The 26,444-nt window shown below is 35.0% G+C and overlaps 1 protein-coding gene across 2 annotated transcripts in view; it reads right to left on the bottom strand.

Annotated features, from left to right (window-relative positions):
* The window catches only part of Sec71 (ADP ribosylation factor guanine nucleotide exchange factor Sec71), a 581,865-nt gene that overhangs the window by 191,547 nt on the left and 363,874 nt on the right, over positions 1 to 26,444 (bottom strand). For both annotated transcript variants that reach the window (XM_090410617.1, XM_090410618.1), the window contains exon 25: positions 20,049 to 20,200. In XM_090410617.1, the coding sequence (XP_090266743.1) occupies positions 20,049 to 20,200 (152 nt within the window). The remainder of the gene's footprint in view (positions 1 to 20,048; positions 20,201 to 26,444) is intronic.

The following is a 26,444-nucleotide window of genomic DNA, read 5'->3' as shown; positions in this document are numbered from 1 at the left end:
GGTCTCTCTTAATAATAGTAAATAATAATAATAACTTCAAACAGAGGATTTGAAATTGCAAGTGATCACTATTTAGTTTTGAGCAAGATAAAATTGAATTTCATATTGAAAAAGAATGACATGTAAGAAAGTTTTAAGCGAATAAAAGTTTGAGCAGTTCTCAGATGTGAACTGTAGACTAAAATACACAAAGATTATTGAAGAAAAAATGAAAGAGCTTGAGAACAACAATCAAACCTTGGAGATTCAGTGGCAAGCCTTGAAGAAAACCCTGATTGATTCAGCCAGAGAGGCATGTGGTCAGGTTGTCTGCAAGGATAGAAAAATCAGAACTCCATGGTGGAAGTTAAAGAGGCAGTAAAGGAAAAGAAGAAGGCATATCAAAAGTTCCTGTCAAATAAGTCAGCTTGTGCTCTTAAGAGAATACAGAGACAAATGTAAGAAAGCTTAATACTGTGTAAAACTAGCTAATCAAAAATTATGGGAGGACTTTGGCAAGAACATAGAAAATAAATATCAAGAAAGTGGTAAGATATTCTGGAGGGTGTAGAAGAAGCTTAGAAATAGAGGAAAGAGTGCTATAAAAAGGTTAGAGATGATAAAGATGACATGAAAATAGGAGAAAAAGATATCCTTGAAGTATGGAGTAATTATTTTGAAAAATTGCTAAATGAAACAAGCAGTGATAGCACAGTGGTAAAAAACACTCAACTGGCATACAGTCAGGAATACATATCCATACTTGAAGTAGAAAAAGCCATCTAAGGCTTGAAATGTGGAAAGGCAGCAGGAATAGATGATATTCGACCAGAAATGCTGAAGTATGGTGGTATAAAAGTCTTACAGTGGCTGCACTGCATAGTTCAGAAGGCCTGGACAGAGGGATGATTTCCTGATGATTGGAGTAGAGCTCTAATAGTACTCATAAATAAAAAGGGAAATAAAACTGAATGTGAGAATTACAGAGGTATTTCCCTACTGAGTGGCAAGATCTATGCAAGCATACTTGAGAAGAATTGTGGAAGAAAGCTTGGTGAAGAACAAGCTGGATTCAGGCCAAATAGAGGCTGTCAGGATCAGATCTTCACTTTACAACAAATAGTGGAGAAAGCATGGGAATATAACAAAGATCTGTATTTAAGTTTTGTCGATCTAGAAAAGGTATATGACAAGGTGCCAAGAGAAAAGCTATTCAAAATGCTGCAGTTGTATGGTGTCAGCGGAGCATTATATCAAGCAATACTTAGTCTTTATTTGAGTTTGTAAGTCAGCAGTTAGAACTGAAGGAAGTACAGGAAGATGGTTTAATGTTAAATCTGGTGTGAGACAAGGATGTACATTTTGCCCTCTGTTATTCATTATCTATATGGATCACATTATGAAGGAAAGTGGTATTAAACATATCAGAATTGGAGATATTAATGTCAGCTCTTTGGTTTATGCAGACGATGTTATACTTCTAAATAAATCTGCTACAAGTTTGCAAGATTCCCTGACTACATTGTATAACTGTTGTAATAGATATGGTATGAAGGTCAGCAATAAAAAGACAAAGACAATGAAAATAGGTAGAATTGTTGAAAATGCCGACTGTGTTGTGAACAGGGACACCCGTGGAACAAGTAAAACATTTCAGCTACTTAGGCACGATTTTTACTGAAGATGGTAAATTAAATATGGAAATAGACAACAGAATCAACAAACCTGGTATTGTAGGAAGTCAATTGAATAAATTCATATGGAATAAGAGAGAAATTAGTCGGAACACTAAATTAGCTGTATTCAAGACAGTTCAAACGAGTTTTAACTTATGGATCTGAGAGCTGGGTCAGAAGTAAAACACTTGACCAAAGACTAGAGACCGCAGATATGAGTCCTGAGAAAGATTAGAGGTGTGAACAGATGGCATCAATGGCAATATCATATTAAAAACGAGGATATTAGGAAAGAACTTGACATTGTCAGCATCCAGGAATGCATTAGCAGAGCTAATCTCAGGTGGTATGGTGACTTGAACAGAATAGGTGAGGAAAGATTAGCAAAACAAGTGTTCTCTGCCAGGTTGGCAGGAAAACGACCCAGAGGAAAACCAGGATATAGATGGATTGATACAGTACAAAGTGCCTTAGACGATAGAACTATAAGATCTGGTAATGATGTTGGAGTCTTGACAAGTAACGGACTGATTTGGAGGAAAATTGTAGATAGGAAGTCAGTAATGAGGTAAATTTTTCATAAAGTACTATCATATCCTGTACATCCCTTGAGGGAACATGTCAGGAATTTGATGATTATGATGATGATAACTTCAACTACAGAGATATGCACAAAAAAAAAAAAAAAAAGAAGAAGAAGGAGGAGGAGGAAAGGTCACATAGATGAAAAGAAGTGAAATTTATACTAAGAGACAATTACTTGAGAAAGCATGTGATAGCGAGACTCAGGGATGTGGAAGTAATGACTAGACAGCAACATTGCCTCTGAATGAGATGAAGAATCATGCACTTTTGATCTGGGAGGTTGCCAAATGTGTAGAATTTTCAGTTACCAAGGGATGCAGCATTTGGAACTACAGAGGTGATTGTCTTGAACTATATATAACTACAAAGGAAAGATGCTGGTTATGTTCAGGAGATGATCAAGGAACATTTGAAAGAATCAGTATCAGGCTGTGCATCCAATGAAGAGGAGAAAACAAGTAGGAGTTAAATAAATGAAGCATTAATAAGTATGATGCTGAGGAAGGAGGGGGGGGGGATGCTATGGAATGTGTACAAGGAGAAAGATGACAAGCAAATTCGTGAGCAAAGCACAGATAAGAAGAGTGGCAGGGTAAGTAAGGAAATCAAAATCAGCTTATAAGAGGAAATTAGCTAGTTGGGCCAAAGGAAAACAGCAGCAGGACTGAATTGCCTGTATACTATGTGAATGTGCAAGAGAAATGGCATTGCCTCTGATGAAGCTGTTCAATATAAGTTCAGCTCTGACAGGTTCCAAGGGAATGGAAAGAGGATAAGATAGTTCTGTTACATAAATGGTGGCTCCAAGACAGAAGTAGCAAACTACAGATCAATTAATATATCAGGAGTGGTTGTTCAAGTATTAGAAATGTTGTTAAAGGTAAAATCCAACAGTGGGTGCTTAGGGATACAATACGCCACAGTGGGGACATAGTTCTGTAAAAGGTAGGTCCTGTCTCGGTAATCTATTCACATTTTATAATAAAGTAACAGCAAAATCAGATAAAGGAATAACTACACTATGATACTGCTGAACTACACAAAGGCATTTGACAGAATACTACGTGGAAAACTATTACAAAAGTTGGAGCAAATAGGAATGAATATGAAGCTAGTAGAATATGGGAGTGACCCTCAATCTCTAGGCGAATGAGGTGACTAGTGGAGTACCTCAGGGTTCTGTACTAGGGTCACTAGTATTAATTTGTATATCAATGATATAGGGAATGTCTTGGTATGAGGAATATTTGTGAAAATAGATACAATATTGAAATTGACCATAGCATCTGAAGTTTGAGTTTTTTGTCTCTTATTTTTGAGATAAATTCTGTAGAATTTTTTTATAGAAGAAACAGAGTGGTCAATTAGAGGACAGAGAATGGTAGACAAAAATTCTGTAATTTAGAGGAATCAAGAACAGGTTCTAAAAACAATTATTAGTGTTGCTATGTCCAGGCAATAATAGGCTAAGCAGGCCTAGCATGATACATTCTAAGGGTTTTTTTTAACAGTTGCTTGATTAATGGATGTGGTCTTATATAACAACTTGTTTATTTAGTTGACTTTGTAGGTCAGCATTTTGAGGAGCAATTCTTGGTAAGAACACTATAAATTACAGAATACATATTTCAATCCTGAAGATGCAAACTTATTTTCCAATTGCAAGTTTGTCCAGAACAAAATATTACTCTTGTAAATTACCAAGAACTACAGAGGTGATACATTCTAATATTCTAATATGAAGTACAATCTAGTGACTACATTTATTCTAATCAACAAACTATCATAATAGTTCCTTTCTATTAAAGATAAAAATTCCCCTCTTGCTCTTCCTGGTAAGTTCCTTGTGCCTTTAGTATTTTGGACAAACTGGACATTTAATGGGGGAAAAATCAATACAAGAACACAAGTCCTAGTCCTTTATCATCAATAGGAAATCCAAGAAATTAGGCCTTGCAAAACATGAAATACATACAGACCACAATATCATATGAAACGAACCACTTGAATTGGAACAATTGCCTCTCAATATCAAAGATATAGGTGAGTTCCATTTTAATTACAAATCAATAGTTTTAATTATTAATACAGTTAATAATGTCTCCTCAGTTATCTGAACTTTGCATTGTGCCATGTATGACATTACATGGCTCACGGTTTCAAATCAACCTATTGTTTGTGTTCTACTTTGTATTAAATTATCATTTACCACCGATGATGGTCTGCAATTTTTAGGGCGAAATATATGGCCTTTGAATAAATATTTACTTATTTCCTTGTGTTTTCATGTGAAATGAAGATACCATATTATACAAGTATCACTAGAAGAATGACTATTATTTATATCTATTATACTAGCTGAATTATCAAATTGATATAATTTCCATAACTTTTCCTTACATTGTATTTCTTTGGGAAATCAGTATATTCCCAACAGACTACATGGAAAAATTGTGCTAAGTGGTTTTCTTAACTAATAGATTTCCTGATCCAAGTCTACTATTTGTGGTGAACAAGTAATGATGAAATTTTATTTGTTTCTAGAGGCAGTTTTTTTTTAAATATAAATACAGATCATATTTTAATATAACTCGAGGTCAAAGAGTGTCAGATCTGATTATAGTTATAGTGACGGGGGGGGGGGGGGTTCAGATAAAGAAGTAACTATTCTGCCTCTAGTTGGTGACAGTGATCATGTGGTATTCACTTGGGAAGTGATTAAGTTTATGAATTTCCATTCAGAAAACGTTACATGCTGAACTACAAAGCAGGAAATTATGACCACCTGAGGGATCGGATGGTCATATGCTGGATTCTGTGCCATGGTATCAGTTATTAGATGGGAAGGATAATTGCAGTGCAGTGCTTAAAAAATACTTAAAGGATGTGATATTAGAATGTGTCCCTAGAGTTCAAAGAATAAACACAGTAGAAGTGAAATGGAAGTGTAATCTAATTAAGCAAGAGATTCATAAGATGATGTTGAAGGAATATTGTGTGTATAAGGATGATGTTAGCTATATAAAAAAGAAGAATGGCAGTCCATAGCAGTTCTAGAACTAATTGAAAAAAGGAAACAAATTAAAACAACAGATTGGCAAAACCCAAATTACCTGAACTTGAATAAAGCTATTAAGAAATCTCGTCAAAAAGATAAAAATAGCTATATCCAAAACATTCTTTACAGATGTTTAGAAAGACACTCCAACTCTAATGAAACAACAGATTTATTCAAGAAAGTTAAGGTTATAAACAAAAAATTCGAACCAAAACTTAATATAATTACAGAGGAAAACGGCAAGATTTTAAATGACACTAATGACATAGCCAGAAGATGGAAAGAATATTGCACCGAGCTTTACAAGGACCCAGCTATTCAACAAGAAGACAAAAGAGCTATTGAAAACATGGAAACGAAACTGGAGATCCTCAAAAGTGAAGTAGAACAAGCAACCAAAAAATTAAGGAATAACAAAACCCAGGATTCAATACTGGCTGAAATGCTGAAAAACCTTGGAGAGAATGCAGTCAACTGGATACATGAATTATGCAACAAAATATGGAAGATGGCCAAATGACTGGACTAGTTCCACCACTATCCCAATCTACAAGGCAATCACAAAAAATGTGAAAACTACCGCACAATTGCCCTTATCTCACATACCAGCAAGATTTTACTACACATTATTAAGGAAAGATAGACCATCAGATCCCAGAAGAACAAGCAGGATTCAGAAAAGGTCAAGGAACTAGAAAGCACATATATAACATCAGACAAATAATCGAAAAAGCAAGGGAATTCAACTTAAGCCTTTATCTATGCTTTATAGATTACTCCAAGGCCTTTGACTGTATGAGATGGGATATTTTATGGGACATCATGCAAGAATCAGGAATACTAAACCATCTAGTAACTCTCATAAAGAACTTATGTGAACAAAATGAAGCAACAGTAAGAATTGAAAACAGTGTCCCCTGCATTCCAATTTGAAAAAGGTTCAAGACAAGGATGCCTACTCTCACCATTACTATTCAACCTTTACAGTGAAACTATAATGAAAAGAGATCTAGAAAAGTGGAATGGGGGGAATTAAATTAGGTGGCCGAACAATCACTAACCTACGATATGCAGATGACACGGTGATAATAGCAATAAATGAACAGGAATTAAAATCCATCCTAAATCAATTAGAATGAGAAAGCTTAAGCCATGGTTTACGAATAAATCAAGACAAAACCAAAATAATGGTTTTAAACAATGCAGAAGAGATAGATATAGAAGGAATTGAAATTGTCGACAATTTCAATTATCTTGGAGTTATAATAACAAAAAAAGATGGATGTAAAAAAGAGATAAGAAGAACAGCACTAGCTAAGAAAGCGATGACTGATTTAACTAAGATCTGGAAAGACAGGCACATCTCCAAAAAGACCAAAATTAAGCTTGCAGAAACCTTAGTTTATTTGTTTCTCAATGCTTCTGAATCTTGGACAATGACAAAAGATGACAGAAGAAGAAGAATTGAGGCATTCGAGCTCTGGTGAAGATTGTTAAGAGTGTCTTGGACAGAAAAAACGAAAAAACAAAAGTATACTAGAAGAACTGAATATCCACACAAGACTGATAAATATAACTGACATGAGAATAGTGCAATATTTTAGAAACATATGTAGAAAAGAAGGCAACTACCTGGAAAAAGTAATCATCCATGGTAAACCAAATATCAAGAATGACTGACAAGAATGACTTGACCAAATATCAAGAATCACTGAACTTCAACTAGAACAAGCACAGGAGAGAAAGAAATGGCAACGCATCATCAGGAAGGTCACGAGTCCTCAGACATGAGGAGATCCGAGAGAGAGAGAGAGAGAAGGATGATGTCAGCTATGATAATTATCAGCAGCAAGCAAAAAGAGTCACAAGTATTGTATGAAAAACTAACTCTGAGTATGAAAAGAAACTGGTTTTGCAAGTTAAAGACAACCCAAAACAATTCTATCATTATGCTACAAGTAAAAGAGAATGAATTTGAAATAATAACTCTACTGAATGCAGTTGGTATGTGAGTGATGACTGATGCAGAAGTGATTGTTCAATTAATGAGCAGTCATTTTGCTAAAAACTGTCAATCTTGTACACCGTATGAAGAAACTCATGTGGATACTTTTGGATTTTGCTAAGGCTTTTGACAGAATACAGCATGTAAGACTGTTGCATAAATTGGAGAATATGGAACTGAATAATAAAGTATTGACATGAATAAGAGGATGGCTGAATAACTGATATCAAAAAGAGGAATATGCATGGTATTAATTTGCAAGATTCAAGGTAACCAGTGGTATCCCACAAGGATCAATTCTTGGTCAATTGTTTTCAATCTGTTCATTAATGACATTAGGAAGGAGGATTTGACATGTGACATACAACTATTTGCTGATGATTCAAAGGTGAGTAGGGCAATAAGGAGTGCTGCTGATATCCAGTACTTGCTGAATGAAGGGGCTGAAATAGTGGACATATGAATATAGCTGTCATTTCAATGTTAATACTGTATATGTAAAGTCATGCACTTTGGTGCGTGGTTCATCATCATTATCAAATTCCTGACATGTACCCTCAAGGGGTATACAGGATATGATAGTATTACATGAAAAATTTACATCATTACTAACTTCCTATCTACAATTTTACTCCAAATCAGTCTGTTACTTGTCAAGACTCCAAAATTATCAGATCTTATCTTTCTATCATCTAAGGCACTTTGTACCGTATCAATCCACCTACATCCTGGTTTTCCTCTGGGTCGTTTTCCTGCCAACTGGCAGAGAACAGTTGTTTTGCTAATCTTTCCTTGCTCATTCTGTTTAAGTGACCACACCACCTGAAATTAGCTCTGCTAACACATTCCTGAATGCTGACAATGTCAAGTTCTTTCCTAATATCCTTGTTTTTAATATGATATTGCCATTGATGCCATCTGTTCACACCTCTAATCTTTCTCAGGACTCTCATATCTGCAGTTGCTAATCTTCAGTCAAGTGTTTTACTTCTGACCCAGCTCTCAGATCCATAAGTTAAAACTGGTTTGAACACTGTCTTGTATACAGTTAATTTAGTGTTCCGACTAATTTCTCTCTTATTCCATATGAATTTATTCAACTGACTTCCTACCATACCAGCTATGTTGATTCTGTTGCCTATTTCCATATTTAATTTACCATCTTCACTAAAAATCATGCCTAAGTAGCTGAAATGTTTTACTTGTTCCACAGGTTCCCTTCACAACACAGCTGACATTTTCAACAATTCTACCTATTTTCATTGTCTTTGTCTTTTTAATGCTCACTGTCATACCATATCTATTACAACAGTTATTCAATTTAGTCATGGAATCATGCAAACTTGTAGCGGATTTATTTATAAGTATAACATAGTCCGCATAAAGCAAAGAGTTGATATTAACATCTCCAATTCTGATATCATGTTTAATACCACTTTCCTTTATAATGTGATCCATACAGATAATGAATAACAGAGGGCATAATGTACATCTTTGTCTCACACCAGATTTAACATTAAACCATCTTCCTGAACTTCCTTCAATTCTAACTGCTGACTTACAACACTCAAATAAAGACTAAGTATTGCTTGATATAATGATCCATTGACACCATATAACTGTAGAGTATTGAATAGCTTCTCTCTTGGCACCTTGTCATGTGCCTTTTCTAGATCGACAAAACTTAAATACAGATCTTTGTTATATTACCATGCTTTCTCAACTACTTGTTGTAAAGTGAAGATCTGATCCTGACAGCGTCTATTTGGTCTGAATCCAGCTTGTTCTTCACCAAGCTTTTCATCTACAATTCTTCTCAACCATTTCTCAAGGAACAAGTGTAGATCTTGCCAGGAACGCTCAGTAGGGAAATACCTCTGTAATTCTCACATTCAGTTTTATTTCCCTTTTTATATATGGGTACTATTAGAGCTGTACTCCAATCATCGAGAATTCATCCCTCTGTCCAAGCTTTCTGAACTATGCAGTGTAGCCACTGTAAGACTTTTATACCACCATACTGAAGCATTTCTGGTCGAATATCATCTACTCCTGCTGCCTTTCCACATTTCAAGCCTTTGATGGCTTTTTCTACTTCAAGTATGGATATGTATTCCTGACTGTATGCCTGTTGAGTGTTTTTTACCACTGTGCTATCACTGCTCATTTCATTTAGCAATGTTTCCATACTGCAGGGATATCTTTTTCTCCCGTTTTCATGTCACCTTTATCATCTCTAACTCCTTTGACAGCACTCTTTCCTTCATTTCTAAGCTTCTTCAACAACCTCCAGAATATCTTACCACCTTCTTGATATTTATTTTCTGTGTACTTGCCAAAGTCCTCCCATGACTGTTGTTTAGCTAATTTTACACAGTGTTTTGCTTTCTTACATTTGTCTCTGTATTCTCTAAGAGCAAAAGCTGACATTTGGCAGGAACTTTTGATATGCTTTCTTCTTTTCCTCCACTGCCTCTTTAACTTCCTGTGTCCACATAGAGTTCAGATTTTTATATCCTTACAGACAACCTCATCACATGCCTCTCTGGCTGAATCAATCAGGGTTTTCTTCAAGGCTTGCCACTGAATCTCCAAGGTTTGGTTCCTGTTCTCAAACTCTTTCATTTTTTCTTCAATAATCTTTGTGTATTTTAGTCTACAGTTCACATCTGAGAGCTACTCAACTTTTATTCGCTTTAAAACTTTCTTACATGTTATTCTTTTCAATATGAAATTCAATTTTATCCTGCTCAAGACTAAATAGTGATCACTTCCAATTTTAAATACTCTGTACACGCTTGGTGTCCTGCACAAGGGAGAAAACATCACTATCAACAATAACATGGTCAATAAGACTATGGTGTGGGTAGATATCCAATGTTGTATTATATTGGTGGGATTATGCTTGAAGAAACTGATGAGGTTAGGGATCTTGGAGTTTTAGTAGACAGGAAGTTGAAGTTCAAGGGTCATATAGGAAAAATTGAAAATACAACTGAGAGAATAATGGCAATGCTAAAACTAACTATGACATGTAAAGAGAAGGAAGTCATTTTGCCTCTTTACAAGACCTTGATAAGACCTCAATTGGACTATTGCATGCAGGTTTGGTCTCCTAGTTTCCATTGTGATTCTGATACATTGGAAAGAGCACAAAGGAGAGCGTAAAAAATGATATCAGGATTGCAGAACAAAGATTATGAAGAAGGATTGAGAATTTGTAGGCTGCAGATACTAGTAAACAGGAGAAAGAGGGAGTGATATGATCGAGACTTACAAACTTCTGAAAGAATTATGCAGAATATCAGTAGATGGATTTTTTTCATTTTATGGAGGGTGGGAAAAGGACATGAGGTATCCATGGAAGTTGAGAATGAATGCTGTCTGGAAGGGAGTTAGGGCTAGATGTTTCTCTCATAATTGAATGGAATGGATTGCTATTGGATGTTGTGTGTACTAGTAATGTGAATGAATTCAAGAACAAGTATGAGAGAGCTGGTGCAAATAGTATGGTCTTTCTCTATGAGTTCCTGACTCCCTGGAGGTCTCTCTTTGAATAATAATAATAATAATAATAATAAATATCATCATCATCAAATTCCTGCCATGTACCCTCAAGGGGTGTACAGGATATGACAGTACTACATGAAAAATTTACATCATTACTAACTTCCTATCTACAATTTTCCTCCAAATCAGTCTGTTACTTGTCAAGACTCCCACATTATCAGATCTTATATTTCTATCGTCTAAGGCACTTTGTACCGTATCAATCCACCTATATCTTGGTCTTCCTCTGGGTCGTTTTCCTGCCAACCTGGCAGAGAACACTTGTTTTGCTAATCGTTCCTCTCCCATTCTATTTAAGTGACCATACCACCTGAGATTAGCTGTGCTAATGCATTCCTGGATGCTGACAATGTAAAGTTCTTTCCTAATATCCTCATTTTTAATATGATATTGCCATTGATGCCATCTGTTCACGCCTCTAATCTTTCTAAGGACTCTCATATCTGCGGTTTCTAGTCTTTGGTCAGGTGTTTTAGTTCTGACCCAGCTCTCAGATCCATAAGTTAAAACTGGTTTGAACACTGTCTTGTATACAGCTAATTTAGTGTTCCGACTAATTTCGCTCTTATTCCATATGAATTTATTCAATTGACTTCCCACCATACTGGCTTTGCTGATTCTGTTGTTTATTTCTATATTTAATTTACCATCTTCAGTAAAAATTGTGCCTAAGTAGCTGAAATGTTTCACTTGTTCCACAGGTTCTCTATTCACAACACAGTTGACATTTTCAATGATTCTACCTATTTTCATTGTCTTCGTCTTTTTATTGCTGACCTTCATACCATGTCTATTACAACAGCTATTCAATTTAGTCAGAGAATCTTGCAGACTTGTAGCGGATTTATTTAGAAGTATAACATCAACCGCATAAAGCAAAGAGCTGACATTAACATCTCCAATTTTGATATCAGGTTTAATACCACTTTCCTTCATAATGTGATCCATATAGATAATGAATAACAGAGGGGATAAGGTACATCCTTGTCTCACACCAGTTTTAACATTAAACCATCTTCCTGTACTTCCTTCAATTCTAACTGCTGACTTACAACTCAAATAAAGACTAAGTATTGCTTGATATAATGTCGCATTGACACCATATAACTGCAGCGTATTGAATAGCTTCTCTCTTGGCACCTTGTCATATGCCTTTTCCAAATTGACAAAACTTAAATACAGATCTTTGTTATATTACCATGCTTTCTCAACTACTTGTTGTAAAGTGAAGATCTGATCCTGACAGCTTCTATTTGGCCTGAATCCAGCTTGTTCTTCACCAAGCTTTTCTTCCACAATTCTTCTCAACCGTTTCTCAAGTATACTGCATAGATCTTGCCAGGAACACTCAGTAGGGAAATACCTCTGTAATTCTCACATTCAGTTTTATTTCCCTTTTTATATATGGGTACTATGAGAGCTCTACTCCAATCATCGGGAATTCGTCCCTCTGTCCAGGCTTTCTGAACTATGCAGTGCAGCCACTGTAAGACTTTTATACCACCATACTTCAGCATTTCTGGTCGAATATCATCTACTCCTGCTGCCTTTCCATATTTCAAGCCTTTGATGGCTTTTTCTACTTCAAGTATGGATATGTATTCCTGACTGCATGCCTGGTCAGTGTTTTTTATCACTGTGCTGTCATCACTGCTTGTTTCATTTAGCAGTTTTTCAAAGTAATTACTCCATGCTTCAAGGATATCTTTTTCTCTTGTTTTCATGTCACCTTTATCATCTCTAAATCCTTTTACAGCACTCTTTCCTCCATTCCTAAGCTTCTTCAACAACCTCCAGAATATTTTGCCACCTTCTTGATATTTATTTTCTATATTCTTTCCAAAGTCCTCCCATGACTTTTGTTTAGCTAATTTTACACATTGTTTAGCTTTCTTACATTTGTCTCTGTATTCTGTAAGAGTAAAAGCCGACTTATTTGCCAGGAACTTTTGATATGCTTTCTTCTTTTCCTCCACTGTCTCTTTAACTTCCTGTGTCCACCAGGGAGTTCTGATTTTTTTATCCTTGCACACAACCTCACCACATGCCTCTCTGGCAGAATCAATCAATGTTTTCTTCAGTTTGCCACTGAATCTCCAAGGTTTGATTCCTGTTCTCAAACTCTTTCATTTTCTTTTCAATAATCTTTCTGTATTTTAGTCTACAATTCACATCTCAGCTGCTCAACTTTTATTCGCTTTAAAACTTTCTTGCATGTTATTCTTTTCAATATGAAATTCAATTTTATTCTGCTCAAGACTAAATAGTGATCACTTCCAATTTCAAATTCTCTGTAAACTCTGGTGTCCTGCACCAGGGAGAAAACATCACTATCAACAATAACATAGTCAATGAGACTTTTCTTATTCCTAGCCTCTTCTCTCCATGTGAATTTGTGCACATTTTTATGTTGGAACATGGTGTTAGTAATAACCAGTCCATGTCCTGAGCAGAAATCCAACAGATATTTGCCATTATTATTAGCTTTGCTCTTTTCTCCAAATTTTCCCAAAATATTTTTGTGTCTCACAATCATTTCCTACTCTGCTATTTAGATCCCCAACAAGGACCAACTTTTTCTTTTTCATTGTGTCAGTTGCTTTTTCTAAAGCGTCAAAAAATTCCTCCACTTCGACCTTAGTGGAACTTTCTGTGGGACCATAGGCACAAATAAGTCTCATTGTCCAGTTCCCCATTCTCATATTTGCCCACATTACTCTACTTGAGACTGACTGCCATTCAAGAAGATTAGCCTCGTATTTTGTGTTGAATACTATGGCTACTCCTTCTTTTCCTTGATTGTCATTGCCTGAATATAACATTTTGTATTTATTGCTCAGAAAGATCTCACCAGTTTTGGTCTTTTTTGTTTCAGTCACCCCTATTATGTCGATCTGGTACTTATCCAATTCCTCAACTAGCTCCATTTCTTTGCCATTCAGGCTTCTTATGTTGATAGTACCGATCTTTAACTCTGGTGATGTTGAGTTGGGGTTTGTTTTCAGATTTGTTCCAGTAGCTGACTTTTCGCTGTTCGTCCTGGTTCCCTGGCGAAAACAACTGGGGCCTTGTTGAACCGGGCGACGCCCCAGCCGGCATGAAATTTTGTCATGTTGTACCATCATTTTTTATTTTGGTTTAACCAATAAGAATACAATTTGGTCGGCTAACTCCCAAATTGCCAGCCCATCCTCGTTCGTTCAGTATCAAAGTAGATACCCAACAGGGTGCACCACGAGAAGGTGAGGATTGGACATTAGGTCAGAAGCCCTGGTCGGTTCTCCGCATTCCTTTAACGGCTATGTGGAGGTCTCCTCTCAGTTATACAGCTTTGACCCTTAAGCACCCCAATAATAAATATAGATCATATAATTCTAAAGGGAAAAATATTGTTGATGTTAGTTTTTTTCTTTACACTATTTCTTTACAGAATTTTCCACCCCAATGAGACCACATCAGAATATCCACCATGTGCACCAATGCTAAAGATATCCCAGATGGTATACTCCTCATACAAGTAAGCCTTGATCCAGTCCCTAAGTGATAGGGAAGAGCACTCTTTGCATTGTTTGAAGTTGACAGTAGGTAAAAACAAGTATAAAAAAGGCATTTTGTAAACAGAATTTTCTTATCACCTCCCATACATATCTAAGGCAAAGCATATATACAGAGTGGCCATTTTATTAGGAAAATCTCCCCATTTAAGAAAATGAGGTATTGCTAATAAAATTGCCACTCAGTGTAGGAACATGCTATTCAACTTAAGTAGTGATATATTGAAGAATAGTAAAGGAAAACAACATGAACAAAACCAAATAATTCAGGGGCATTCAACCCGTCGATCGTGGAGCGATTTTTGGTTGATCTCTTGTGTATTCCTCCTTACTTACAAATTTAATTAAAACTGAAAGCATAATATTTTATTTATCATTATTTTGTATTATTTTTAACTCGCTTTAAGTGTATTGCTATTGCTTATTTATTTTTTGTTAAAATTGTCAAATCAGTAATTTTCTTGTAAGTCTGGGTAAATGAATTAATTTGGATCAGTGGAAGTCAAACAGCGAGCTGAGTGAATACGATTATAAGCAAAGTGTAAAAACTCGATTGTAGCTTAAATATTCCAAAGCACGTCACATCAATTTTTTTACTTTGGTTAAGTCCGATGTGAATATTGTAAAAAAATAAACTTTGTTTGTCTTGATATAGTTTGTATTAGATGTTTTTGTAAATAACTCTTTTGACGCTAACTGAATATACTGCTTTAATAAGAATATGTTAGAGTGTTAAAAACAAAGGCAATGTTTTTGTCACCGAAGCTGTACATGGCAGCATTAGAAAGATTGTTATTGAAATTTGTATGCATGAGAAAGGCTTGCAGGCTCTAAGTGTAAACATCTCCGAAGTCAGTCAGAAAGAGTTCAAACAACTTTCCGATGGCCAGCAACTTACAATCAAAAGAAAGCAGAGGAGAACAAAAAGCGTGCCAAACTTGAAACTTAAGATGAGAGACTCATACTGATTCTTTGGGGGTTGCCAAACTTCATGCAAGGTCTCAGGGGAGGCCTAATAAAAAGGGACTGAAGCAAGCAGAAGGGGTCTGGGTTCCAGAATTGCTGTCAGAGAGGAGGCCGCCCAGTCCAGAGTCACCATCAGAGAGACTGCCTGAATCCATGTTGCTTGAGAGAAGAGTTTCCTGCTTCCAGAAAGGAGCTTCTCGGTTCGAGACGTCACTAGAGAGAGAGACTACTTCTAGAACGCAGACAAGGTTTCAAATTGCCGAAGGGAAGAGTTCCAATTGCGGGAGAAAAGCTTCCAGGCCAGGTTAATGTCAGACATTCACCAGTGTGTTGCGTTTTCATTACAATTTGATGAATCAAATGACTTCACTGATATTGCTCAGTTAATGGTATTTATTCACATGGTATTTCAAGATTATTCAAGTAAAGAAGAACTTTTGAAAATTATACCATTATTGGGAAGGACTAGGGGAGAAGACATTTTTTTTCGACATTTGATGAATTTGTGAAACAATACAAACTTCCGCTTTTTAAACTTGTGTCTATTACTACTGATGTGCTCCTGCAATGATAAGTAATAAATCAGGCTTCATTTCATTATGTAAAAACAATGACAAATATCCAGATTTATTAACGTACCACTGTATTATTCACCAACAAGTACTGTGTAGTAAAAGATTAAACAAAACATCCAAATAATAATATCCAAAACATCACAAAAGATGTTTTGGATATTACATTTAAAATTGTAAATTCTGTTTGAGGAAAAGCCCTGCAATGGCGGTTATTTAAATTACAGGTAGATGATGATAGGGAACTTCTGTTGTACAGTAATGTTCACTGGCTCAGCAGAAGTCAATTTTTAGAAAGATTTCTTGTATTAATTAATGATATAAAAATTTTTCTTGGTGAAAAAGGAGATATTTATCCACAATTGAGTGATAAAAGATGGTTGTTACACTTATCATTTTTAGTAAATTTCTGTACAAAATTAAGCAATTTAAATTTAGAGTTAAAAGGTAGAGATAAAATTTAATTGACATGTTAAGTTCAATAAAAACTTTCCAACAATACTTACTTTTATTAAAGAAAAATATAAATGACTGCAAATTTAGACATCTCCCATATTAATTAAAATTTTTTGAACAAAATCAAGAAATGCTTCGCTATGATTTAAAAGAATTTATTCGTGATATAGAATTAGTTGAGGAAGAAATAAATTCAAGATTTAAAGATTTTAATAAAACTGAAATGATTATATCTTTTATCAATAATCCATTTCAAGAAAACTTGAACATCACAGAAATTTCAAATAAAATTAGTGGGCTGTTTGATATAAACCAAACTGAAGTAGAACTTGAGATAATAAACATCCAGAATAGTTTACATTTAAAATCAATAAACAATGAAGTCATTTGAAAGTATGCACATGAAAAATTCCCAATATTAACTGATATTGTGCGAAAAATTCTGTCATGTTTCGGATCAACATACTTGTCAGAATCTGCTTCTTCAAATATGACCGTCATAAAAAATCAATTAAGAAACCAAATTACAAATGATCATTTGGATGATTGTCTGCGATTGGCCACTTCTTCATATCAACTTCACCATGAAAATATTGCAAGGTCCAAACAATGCCAAATTTCACATTAACTTTTTTTTCTTTTTCTTTTTTAAATCAACCAGCATTTCCTGTAACTTGTGTGTTTGTAATCAATCTGTTGTTTTTTCTAACTTTGGTTTTCCAAAATAGAGAAATAAATATTTTATTTCAATATTTTTATTCCAAAAACAAAGATTGTGGGTTTTCTTTTCTAACAAAGTTAGAAAAAAAAATTTTTTTTTTTTGTTGTATTAAAATAATTAAAAGTGATAAATAAATTTTTAGATACACAAATAAAGTTTTTATTTGTGTATTTTTTTAGTTGTTTATTTGTGCGTAATCAGATATCAGGTTGGGGGAATGTGATTTACATAAGAGAGTAGATCGCCGAATAACTTTTTATAGAAAAGTAGCTCGTATAGTAAAAAAGGTTGAACACCACTGAATAATCTAATCAGAAAACAAAAATGACCAAAACTATAATTGGGAGGTGCACCAGTATAAAAATATATAACTTGAAATAAACTTTTATTATTATTATTATTATCTGTATTAAAATCTGAATCTGTGTTATTATATTACAGAAAAATTCACATTGTATTTGATAATTAATCATCATCAATTTCCTAATATGTACCCTCAATGAGTGTACAAGGCTACTACGGCATAACTACATGATTAAATTTACATGACTACCAATCTCCTATCAACAATTTCCCTCCAAATCAGTCTATTACTTGTCAGTACTCCAATAATATTTTATCCAACCTGCGTGTAGAGGCTTAAAAAAAAATTTTGAAAAACGAGCCATAGACTCAGCCCCTCTCAAACCTTCTATCTGGCTAAGATATGTATATGATGTGTTCTCTATTTGACCTCATGGCCCAGACACATTAGATTCCTTCCTCAGTCACCTCAACAGCTACATCCAAGAATCCAGTTTACGATTGAAAAGGAAAAGAACAATTGTTTACCCTTCCTTAGTTACATGCCTTCCTAACTGTACACTTTCCTTCACTGTATATAGAAAACCTACGCACACAGGCAGATACATCAACAAACTCTTCCACCACCACCCCGCTCAACAATATGGCATTATTAAAACTCTAACTAAGAGAGCCCACAATCTTTGTTCCAGTGGAACTGCTCTTACAACTGAGCTTGACCACATACACAACACTTTCCTCTCCAATGGCTATAGCGATCACAGTATTAAAAAAATAATCAGTTCCTCCCCCATTCCCCAGTCTTCTCTTTGGAAAGAGTTTAGAAATGCCAACACACCATATCCTACATCCGTGGCACATCGGAAAAAATAGCCAAGATTTTAAAAAAGTACAACCTACACACAGTATTTAAACCCCACCACAAACTTGCTACCCTTATCCGTTCTACAAAAGATCAGCTCCCTTCTCTGTCAGTGCCTGGAGTTTAAAAAGTATCCTGTTCCTGTAAGCTGGCGTACTTTGGATAGAACAGGCAGATCAGCAACCATCCGCCTAGAGGAACAAAAGTCATACATCTGCAACCACGACTATGGTCAGTCAGGACTGGCTGACCATGTCTTGGATACAACCCACAGGATCTCATGCAAAAAACCCACCATGCTCCACCACAGCAAATTCAAAAAAGATAGACTATTTTTAGAATCAGGAGCAGCCCTCAGAAATCAACGAAATCTTAATAAATATGGTTGCATTAAGCTTCCTAAGATTTGGGAAACACTTATCATCAGAGATCCCACCTTACATTCCAGGCCACCTACAACCACCCTTAGATGGCGCTCCGCATAGATAGGACTTTAGAGTCATCCATGTGGTTGGGCTTAGTATTGTGTGGTATTTGTATATATGTTACATTAGTTTTTTCGTACTCCCTGAAGATGTTTCAGTGACTGAAACAAAATATAGGAAGTATTAAATTCTGTTTTAATCCTTTCAGAGTGCTGTATACAATCTATTAAGCCTCCAACATGATATTTTATCCAACATTTTGGTCTTCTAGGGCACTTCTGACTGAATCAATCCATCTAGATCTTGGTCTTCCTCTGGGTCTTTTTTCTGCCATCTTGGCATCAAACAGCTGTTTTGCTAACCTTTTCTCTCATATTCTATTTAAGTAACCATACCACCTTAGATCAACCATGTTCGCACATTTTTGAATGCTAACATGTCAAGTTCCCTCTGAGAATGCAGCTCAAATTTTCTATGTTTCTGACTATTTTCATAGTTTTGGTCTTTTTAACTGATTTTCATGTCAAATTTGTTAGAGCTGTTATTTCATTTGGTTAGAGATCCTGGAGAATTTAAGTGGAGATGCGTTTTCTCAAGTATGTGGAGTTCTTCTCAAGTATGTTTGCATAAATCTTACCTGGAACACTTAGTAGAGAAATTCCTCTGTAAATCTCACATTCAGCTTTATTCCTCTTTTTTATAGAGAGAACTATGAGAGCTCTAATCCAATTATTTGGAATTTGACCTTCTGACCATCCTCTAAATTATGCAAATGTGGCCACTGCAAAACACTTATACCTCCATATTTGAATATTTCTGGTTAAATATGGTCTACTCTATCTACCTTTCCACATTAAACCATTGATAGGTACTCCTCTTTGCATTCTTCATGAATGTTTTCTAGATATTTAATATGAACTAAATTATATTCCTTAAGTAAAAAAAAATGAAGTAATAAACAAAATGTAACTGTACATGAATTTAAGCTAGAAGATGGGAATATAATTAAAATAAATGAATTAATAATTTTTCTTTGTAGGCCTGAATGTCAACCAAGAGTACTTTTAGATTAAAAACTACATTAATCTAAATTGTACTCAAAGCTTGGATCTCTTGAATGATATGAGTCAAAATAAACCACAATTACTTGAAGTTTTAATGGAGTGAATGTAAGCTAAATAATCTGTGGCTTGGTTGTCTGGTAGAGGAAGTAAAAGAACAGATAATCAGTATATAATCAAATTAATAATGGAAAAAAAATAAAATAAAATAAAACTTATATAAAGAAAAATACTAATGCAGCAAAAAAAGAATACCTGTTTCTTTTCATAATATGTTCAAATGGACGCAGAAAGTCTTTTTGAAATCGAAAATGAGCAAATTCACCCTTTTCAATGAATTTCATAGACAACTGGCGTAAAGAATCTACAGCAAAGAAGGCTACATCCTCATTAGGACTACATCCCACCTATAAAAATGAAACAACCAATAAATATAAAGAAACTGTTTCCTGCCAAATACTCTTATTATTCTTTTCTAGTAATTATAAATAATTACTAGAAAAGAATAATTACCTATGATAACTAATTATAAAAACTAATTTTAATGCATATTGCAAAACAGGTTGGCATCCTTATATGCAATTATAAATAATAAAATCCCAGTTTTTTTTTTTTAAACTGTACGTGTATAAATTTTACCCATGTAGACCCATACTACTTTATTGTGGTGTGTGGGTTAAGGATTTTATTTTTCCATTTCTTATTAATTTTATATATATTTTTTAAAATTATTATTTACATTGTCCATAAATCCAAACAGTGAACTTTTTCAAGCCAATTCAGACCTCCAATAAGCAAAGCAGTGGTCTCACATTAGGCGATGATGTTCATCTTCCATGGAAAGACAATCACCGACATCCGTGCCTTACTACAGGATTCGAACCCACAGCCCGTTGGTTGATAACCACTCAGTCAACCAGGCTAACAATTAGTTGTTTCAAATTCAGTAAATATACAGAGGAAAATAACATATTCAACAGAGAAGAATTATTATCCAAAAAAAATTACAAGTTAGAACTAAAAGGAGAGCTGTGAAAAACATCTGAAAAATATAGTCAAATCATAACTGAAAATAAATAATAAGCAAATAAATTCTCTAACACCTTTTAGTCCCAGAAGAGGGGACAGGTAAGCAGAACTTTTTTTTTTAAAGCCCTAACTTTTTGAGAGATCAGTGAGTAACTGGTCTCTGCTCTAATACACCTTTATACACTGACAGAGCCAAAGGCTACCAATGATTTCAGGGGAATCAGACAACTGTTGTCATCAATGTCCTAAAATGCTGACAATTATATATTATTGTTCAAAAGTGAGTTCTATGATCAACTTTTGAGTTGTACGAGTAAAAAATGACATTTCCAGGGTAGGAAATCCTACTGTGTGTATGCACGCATGCACAAACACACTAAAGATTGACTTAGGAACCAACTAAAAATGGCTTCTGGGTGACAACTAGAATCAATCCTACAATAGCCTTTCTTTTGGTGGTGTGGTGCAATGGAGGCGAATGCCATTTCCAAAGGGCAACACAGACACCCAGATAAAACAATACTTGTTATGAAATTATATAAAAAGTTTGTAATTTCTTCATGAATAAATATGCTTTATGAATAGTATTTTTAAACTACTGATACATTTCAATTTTCATGTTTGTAGGTGATAAAAGTTATAAATCTAAAGTTACAAATACTTGACAAGAAATTATTCTTTTTTTTAACCTTTTACCTAAGCTTCATTTGCAAACAAGTTTGCAAATGAAGTATCATAAACCACTATACTACTTGTATTTATAAGCAGATGACTTCACATTAAACTGCCTCAGTATTTCATAAATCCCAGATCACATTTATATGTGATATTTATTTCTTACTCTGCTGTTTAGTTCACCAAATAGAACTTTTTTCATTGTTGACATGGATTCTGAGACCAGTTTCAACATTTACTAATGTCTCACCAGTGAGATATATACCAGTGGAGAACACAGCTAATTCAATGCAACTCACATTTTCCATACACAAGTAGCAAAATGACAACCATATTACTTAAATACCCTAGATGAGAAATACTGTATCAAATCTTTTTCACTTGGTTAGAAAGCAAATTAAACAAGAACCTATATTCTTGTTTTGATCTTTTACCATAACTTACTTGAAACCCACTTCAAATACTTACGTAGATGCAGTAAGAGTATACTAGATATTTAATAGTATGATTCTAATGTGGATAATGCTTACTAAAAATGATTTATTCCATATTACACTATAACATCCTTTATATAATGACTTTTTATACAATTTAATAACATAATATATATTATACAATGACTCAGAATTATTAGCACCTATCTCACAAAGAAACAGCATGGAACAAGTCAAAGAATCTTGAGTCATTAGAAAAGGCTGCCAACAATGAAAAGAGTTCTAGTTGGTGAACTAAACAGTAGAGTAAGAAATAAATATCACATATAAATGTGATCTGGTATAAATTGGAGAAAAGAGCATAGCTAACAATATTAATGCGAAGGATTTACTGGATTTTATAATTAGAAATTTTAATTAGAAATATCTAAGGATATCTGAAGTTAATAATCTTTGCAAGATTATTAACTGGGATAAGTGGGGACAAAATAGAGATAGAAAATATTCAAGAGAAATGCAATGAAGAGTGCATATCAATACTTGAAGTAGAAAAAAGATATTAGAAACCTGAGGGTTTCCAGAAAGACAAACGGAGTAGTTCATACTCAAACAGAAATGCTCAAATAACGAAGTGTAATAAGTTTAACCCAAGTTACAACTGCATAATTCAGTAAGATCTGGGTTAGAAAGTAAAATCTTGGTTGACTAGGCTAGAAGTCTCATAACCACATATAAAACAAAGTGAGATTTATGGAGAATTTCTGTACTGCGTGTTCCAGGTAAGATTTATGAAAGCATATCTGAGAGAAAAACTGGTAAGTTTTTAAGAAGAATGTTGAAAAACAGTTTTTCTTAACAACCTGTGAAAAACAAGCCAAGTTCTTGTCTGCAAAAGATGATTATTTTAAAACAAACAGTTGAGAAATCATTGGAAAATAAAAACGATCTGCATTTAAGTTTTGATTGCTCTCTACCACTTCCTCATCCCCAAGAAACACAGGAGACCAGATCTCAGATGTGGATATCTGATATGTCCACATCTAATCCAGATATGGACATATAAAGGCCTTATAAAGAGGAATAACCCATTATCTTTTAAACTGTAGGCTCTTCACATCATCTTGATTGACTATTCCATCCATCCATCAGTGGCTCTAACAGGCACTTAAGCACCCACAGCTTTCCAAATATCCTTGGATTTCCTAATCATAAAATGAGGATAAGGCAGTTATCCCTATGCTTCTAAGTATTCTTGTCTGTAAATTGCGTGTTCTGCTGGCCGGTTCTCGGGGACAAAAAAACCCGAGTTTCTGGAAGAAAAACCCTCTACCTCCGTATGAGACTGGTCTCTTTCAACTCACCTTTAGTTGAAAGAGACCAGATAAAGGTTCCTCACATCACTGAAGGAAATCGAAGGCTTCGTCTATATTGACTAAGCTATGGAGGCTCTTTGATTAACTATTACCCTACCTAATTTTGCATAATCAGCAAACAACTGATGATGCAAAATATTTTTCTGAATATTTCCTATATCATTCATGTACAAATTAAATAGTAATGGTCCTACACAGGACCTTGCAGCACACCATAATCACCTGCTTTCTCCTGGAATCAGCTCCTCCATATACTACTTTTTGATATCTGTCCAGCAGCCACCCTCTAATTGACATAACCAATGTCATATCTATCCCCATTTGTTCTAATTTGCATAACAGAGGTTCCATGTGGTATTCTGTCAAATGCCTTTGCAAAATCAAGCAGAATCATTGTGTAGCCATTTCCTTTATCCAACTCAGCTGTCACTCTATTGTAAAAAGTTAGCAAATTACTAAGGCATGGCTGAGCCTTCACAAAGCTATGTTGCCTCTCATAAAGTATGGTATTCTTATACACACATTCTGGAATTCTCTTTTTGACCAATTTTTTCAGTACTTTACCACCACTCCTGAGATAGTGATTGGTTTATAATTTGCTACTGCACTCACAGTACCTCCCTTATTAATAGGAATTATTTTCCCCTCTTTCCCATCCCTTGGAACTCTACCAGAAATGAGACTTAAAGAGCCTAGTCAGAGGCATAGCCAGTATAACCTTTCATGTCCTTACCATTCTTGCAAAATGTGAGCAAATATTCCATCTAATCCCGCATTTGTATTTACATTTAGATTCTGCGATATTCTAAGAACCTCCAATTCATCCACCTCTGTTCTCACATCAATCTCTGTCACATATGTCAGGGCATTAATCTCACTTCGATGACATACTCTTGTAACGTATGTTACTTCTTTGCCATCAGCACTGATTATTTTTTCACAGTCATTCTTCCTCTAACTTGACATGCAACAAAAGAACTCTTTGGAATTTCCTTTGGCCTGCAAAACTAGTTTCTTCTTGTAATCTAATTTTGCCTTCCTTACCATGCTGGTTACCTTTCTTGCCTGACCTTGTCTTGTTCATGAGTTTGTTGGGTACCTTTCTCCTTATATATCTTCCACAACAATTTCTTTTTCTGCAGCTCATGCTTTATGATACTACTCATCCATCTGATGATGGATGAGTATCATAATGATCACTTCCCAGAACTTGGGCATATATGTGCTGTGTGAGTGATCTTGATTAAGATGCTGATATAATGTTACATGTTTCTAGAAATGTAAATAGACTTGAGTGCAATATCATGCTTTGGTTCCAGCAAACTCTGAGAGCAGCATATATTATGAGAAGCAAGGCCAGATATTTGTGTTCTTGGATTCTAATCTCAGCAGGACAGTCACTCTGCCCAAAATAAGATAGCTGGCAAATAAAAGGCACTAGATAAGTATTAAGTAAGGATAGAGAACGTAATTTACTTTTGGCAAATGACAGAAAACACATCTTACAAATTTGTTTGAAGGTATACCAAGATTAAATCTGTGAAGATCTCATGCTACGAAGTTGTCAGATTGCTGCCTGGTTGTTATATTTATCAAGGATTCTCTGGATGAAAACTTGGTCATGTCCATTAGTGACTTATTTTGTTATCATTAATCCAACAAAAGGCCTGGTTGGCAGAGTGGTTAGCATATCCGCTCTCCAGCCAAAAGGCTGTAGGTTTGAATCCCACTGTGGGCATGGATGTTTGTGATGGTCTGTGAAAATGCTAGTGGTGCTGGTGGGCAGTAGCGGCGTTGGTGTAGTTGTGGTTCATTGTAGTTAGTGGATTGAGTGGTGGAGACAGAAATGCCCTCCCTCAATAAGTCTTTGGACTCCCTGGAGGTGTCACGTAATAATAATAATAATAATAATAATAAAGGGATTCAGTAGAACAGATGGAGCAAATTCAGTGCACAGTATTAATAATGCTTAATAGATACAGATATAAAGACTGCTAGATTTCTTCTACTTCAAGCTACAGGCTTTTAAGCCTTTTGTAGTCCTTCATCTGATCACTCCATCTCAAGTTGGTGGGCTGATGTTTCTCCTTCCTTCCAGCTGATATTCCATGTTAACTTCTAGTAAGAGATTCTGGTCCATTTATTATACCTGGTACCAATCAACTAGGTTCAATATGCATCATGGTATCAAGGCAATTGCAACCTTCTAAGTTGTTTCTTATTATTCTATTCTTAATAATTTATGTCACTCCAGCTACTTCTGAGAAATTACAGTTTTGCTGACTGAAGTTTACTTTATTCTCTCTTTGTCACAGTCTATATCCCACTTCCATAAAGGAATGGTGGTAGTGCCATTACACTCTTCTTATTCTTTCTTAGCTCGATGAACCTCTAAGGTTCTTTGCTGCCAGTACAAACTTCTTCCATTCCTTTCTGTCTTGAACTCTTACATTCCAGTCTAGGATTCGAATTTCAGCTGTCTTTTTGAATGTTATCCTTCCAGTCCTGTCTTCCCCTAGGTTGTTTCCATCAGGTCTCATCTTGAGTGCTTGTTTAGCCACTGTCTCCTCACTCATACTTTCCACATGTTGAAGTCAACTCAATCTGCAAGCTCGATTTCATCAAAGAGAAGTGGATATCAATAGAGTTCTTGATTATGTCTTCTTCTCCATTCATGGGTTGTTATCTCTTACAGGTCCAAAGACTTTTCTGAGAATTTTATTTTCAAAGATCTGCAAAGCTTAAGATAAGAGGGTGGTCTGAAAAGTTCTCAACCTAACAATGAAAAAAAAAAAAAAAAAAATTATAATTTAAAAATTCTTATTTTTCAAAACATAATCTCCCTTAAGACTCATACATTTATTCCAGGATGCTCCAGCACCATTATCCCATCCCTGTAGTGGTTCTCAGAAATGTGGTTAAAAAGTGGTTAAATCGAAGAAAAACGCTGACCAGCGAGAAAGAATTTTAGTTTTGGTAAGAGATAGAAGTCAGAGGGAGCCAAATCTGGGGAATAGGGTGGATTCCAACAATTCATGGTGCAGATCCCTTAATTTTCCCATTGCCAAAACACTTTTGTGGAAGTGCATTCTCCTGATGAAAGATGATATTTTTTCTTCTGCAAACCGGTTCTTTTCTCA

Source organism: Typopeltis vanoorti, chromosome 20 (assembly GCF_054136105.1).
Source record: "Typopeltis vanoorti isolate ZY-2024b chromosome 20, IOZ_Tvanoo_1.0, whole genome shotgun sequence".
In the NCBI taxonomy this organism is placed as follows: domain Eukaryota; kingdom Metazoa; phylum Arthropoda; class Arachnida; order Uropygi; family Thelyphonidae; genus Typopeltis; species Typopeltis vanoorti.
This window is presented reverse-complemented; position numbering and strand designations above follow the sequence as displayed.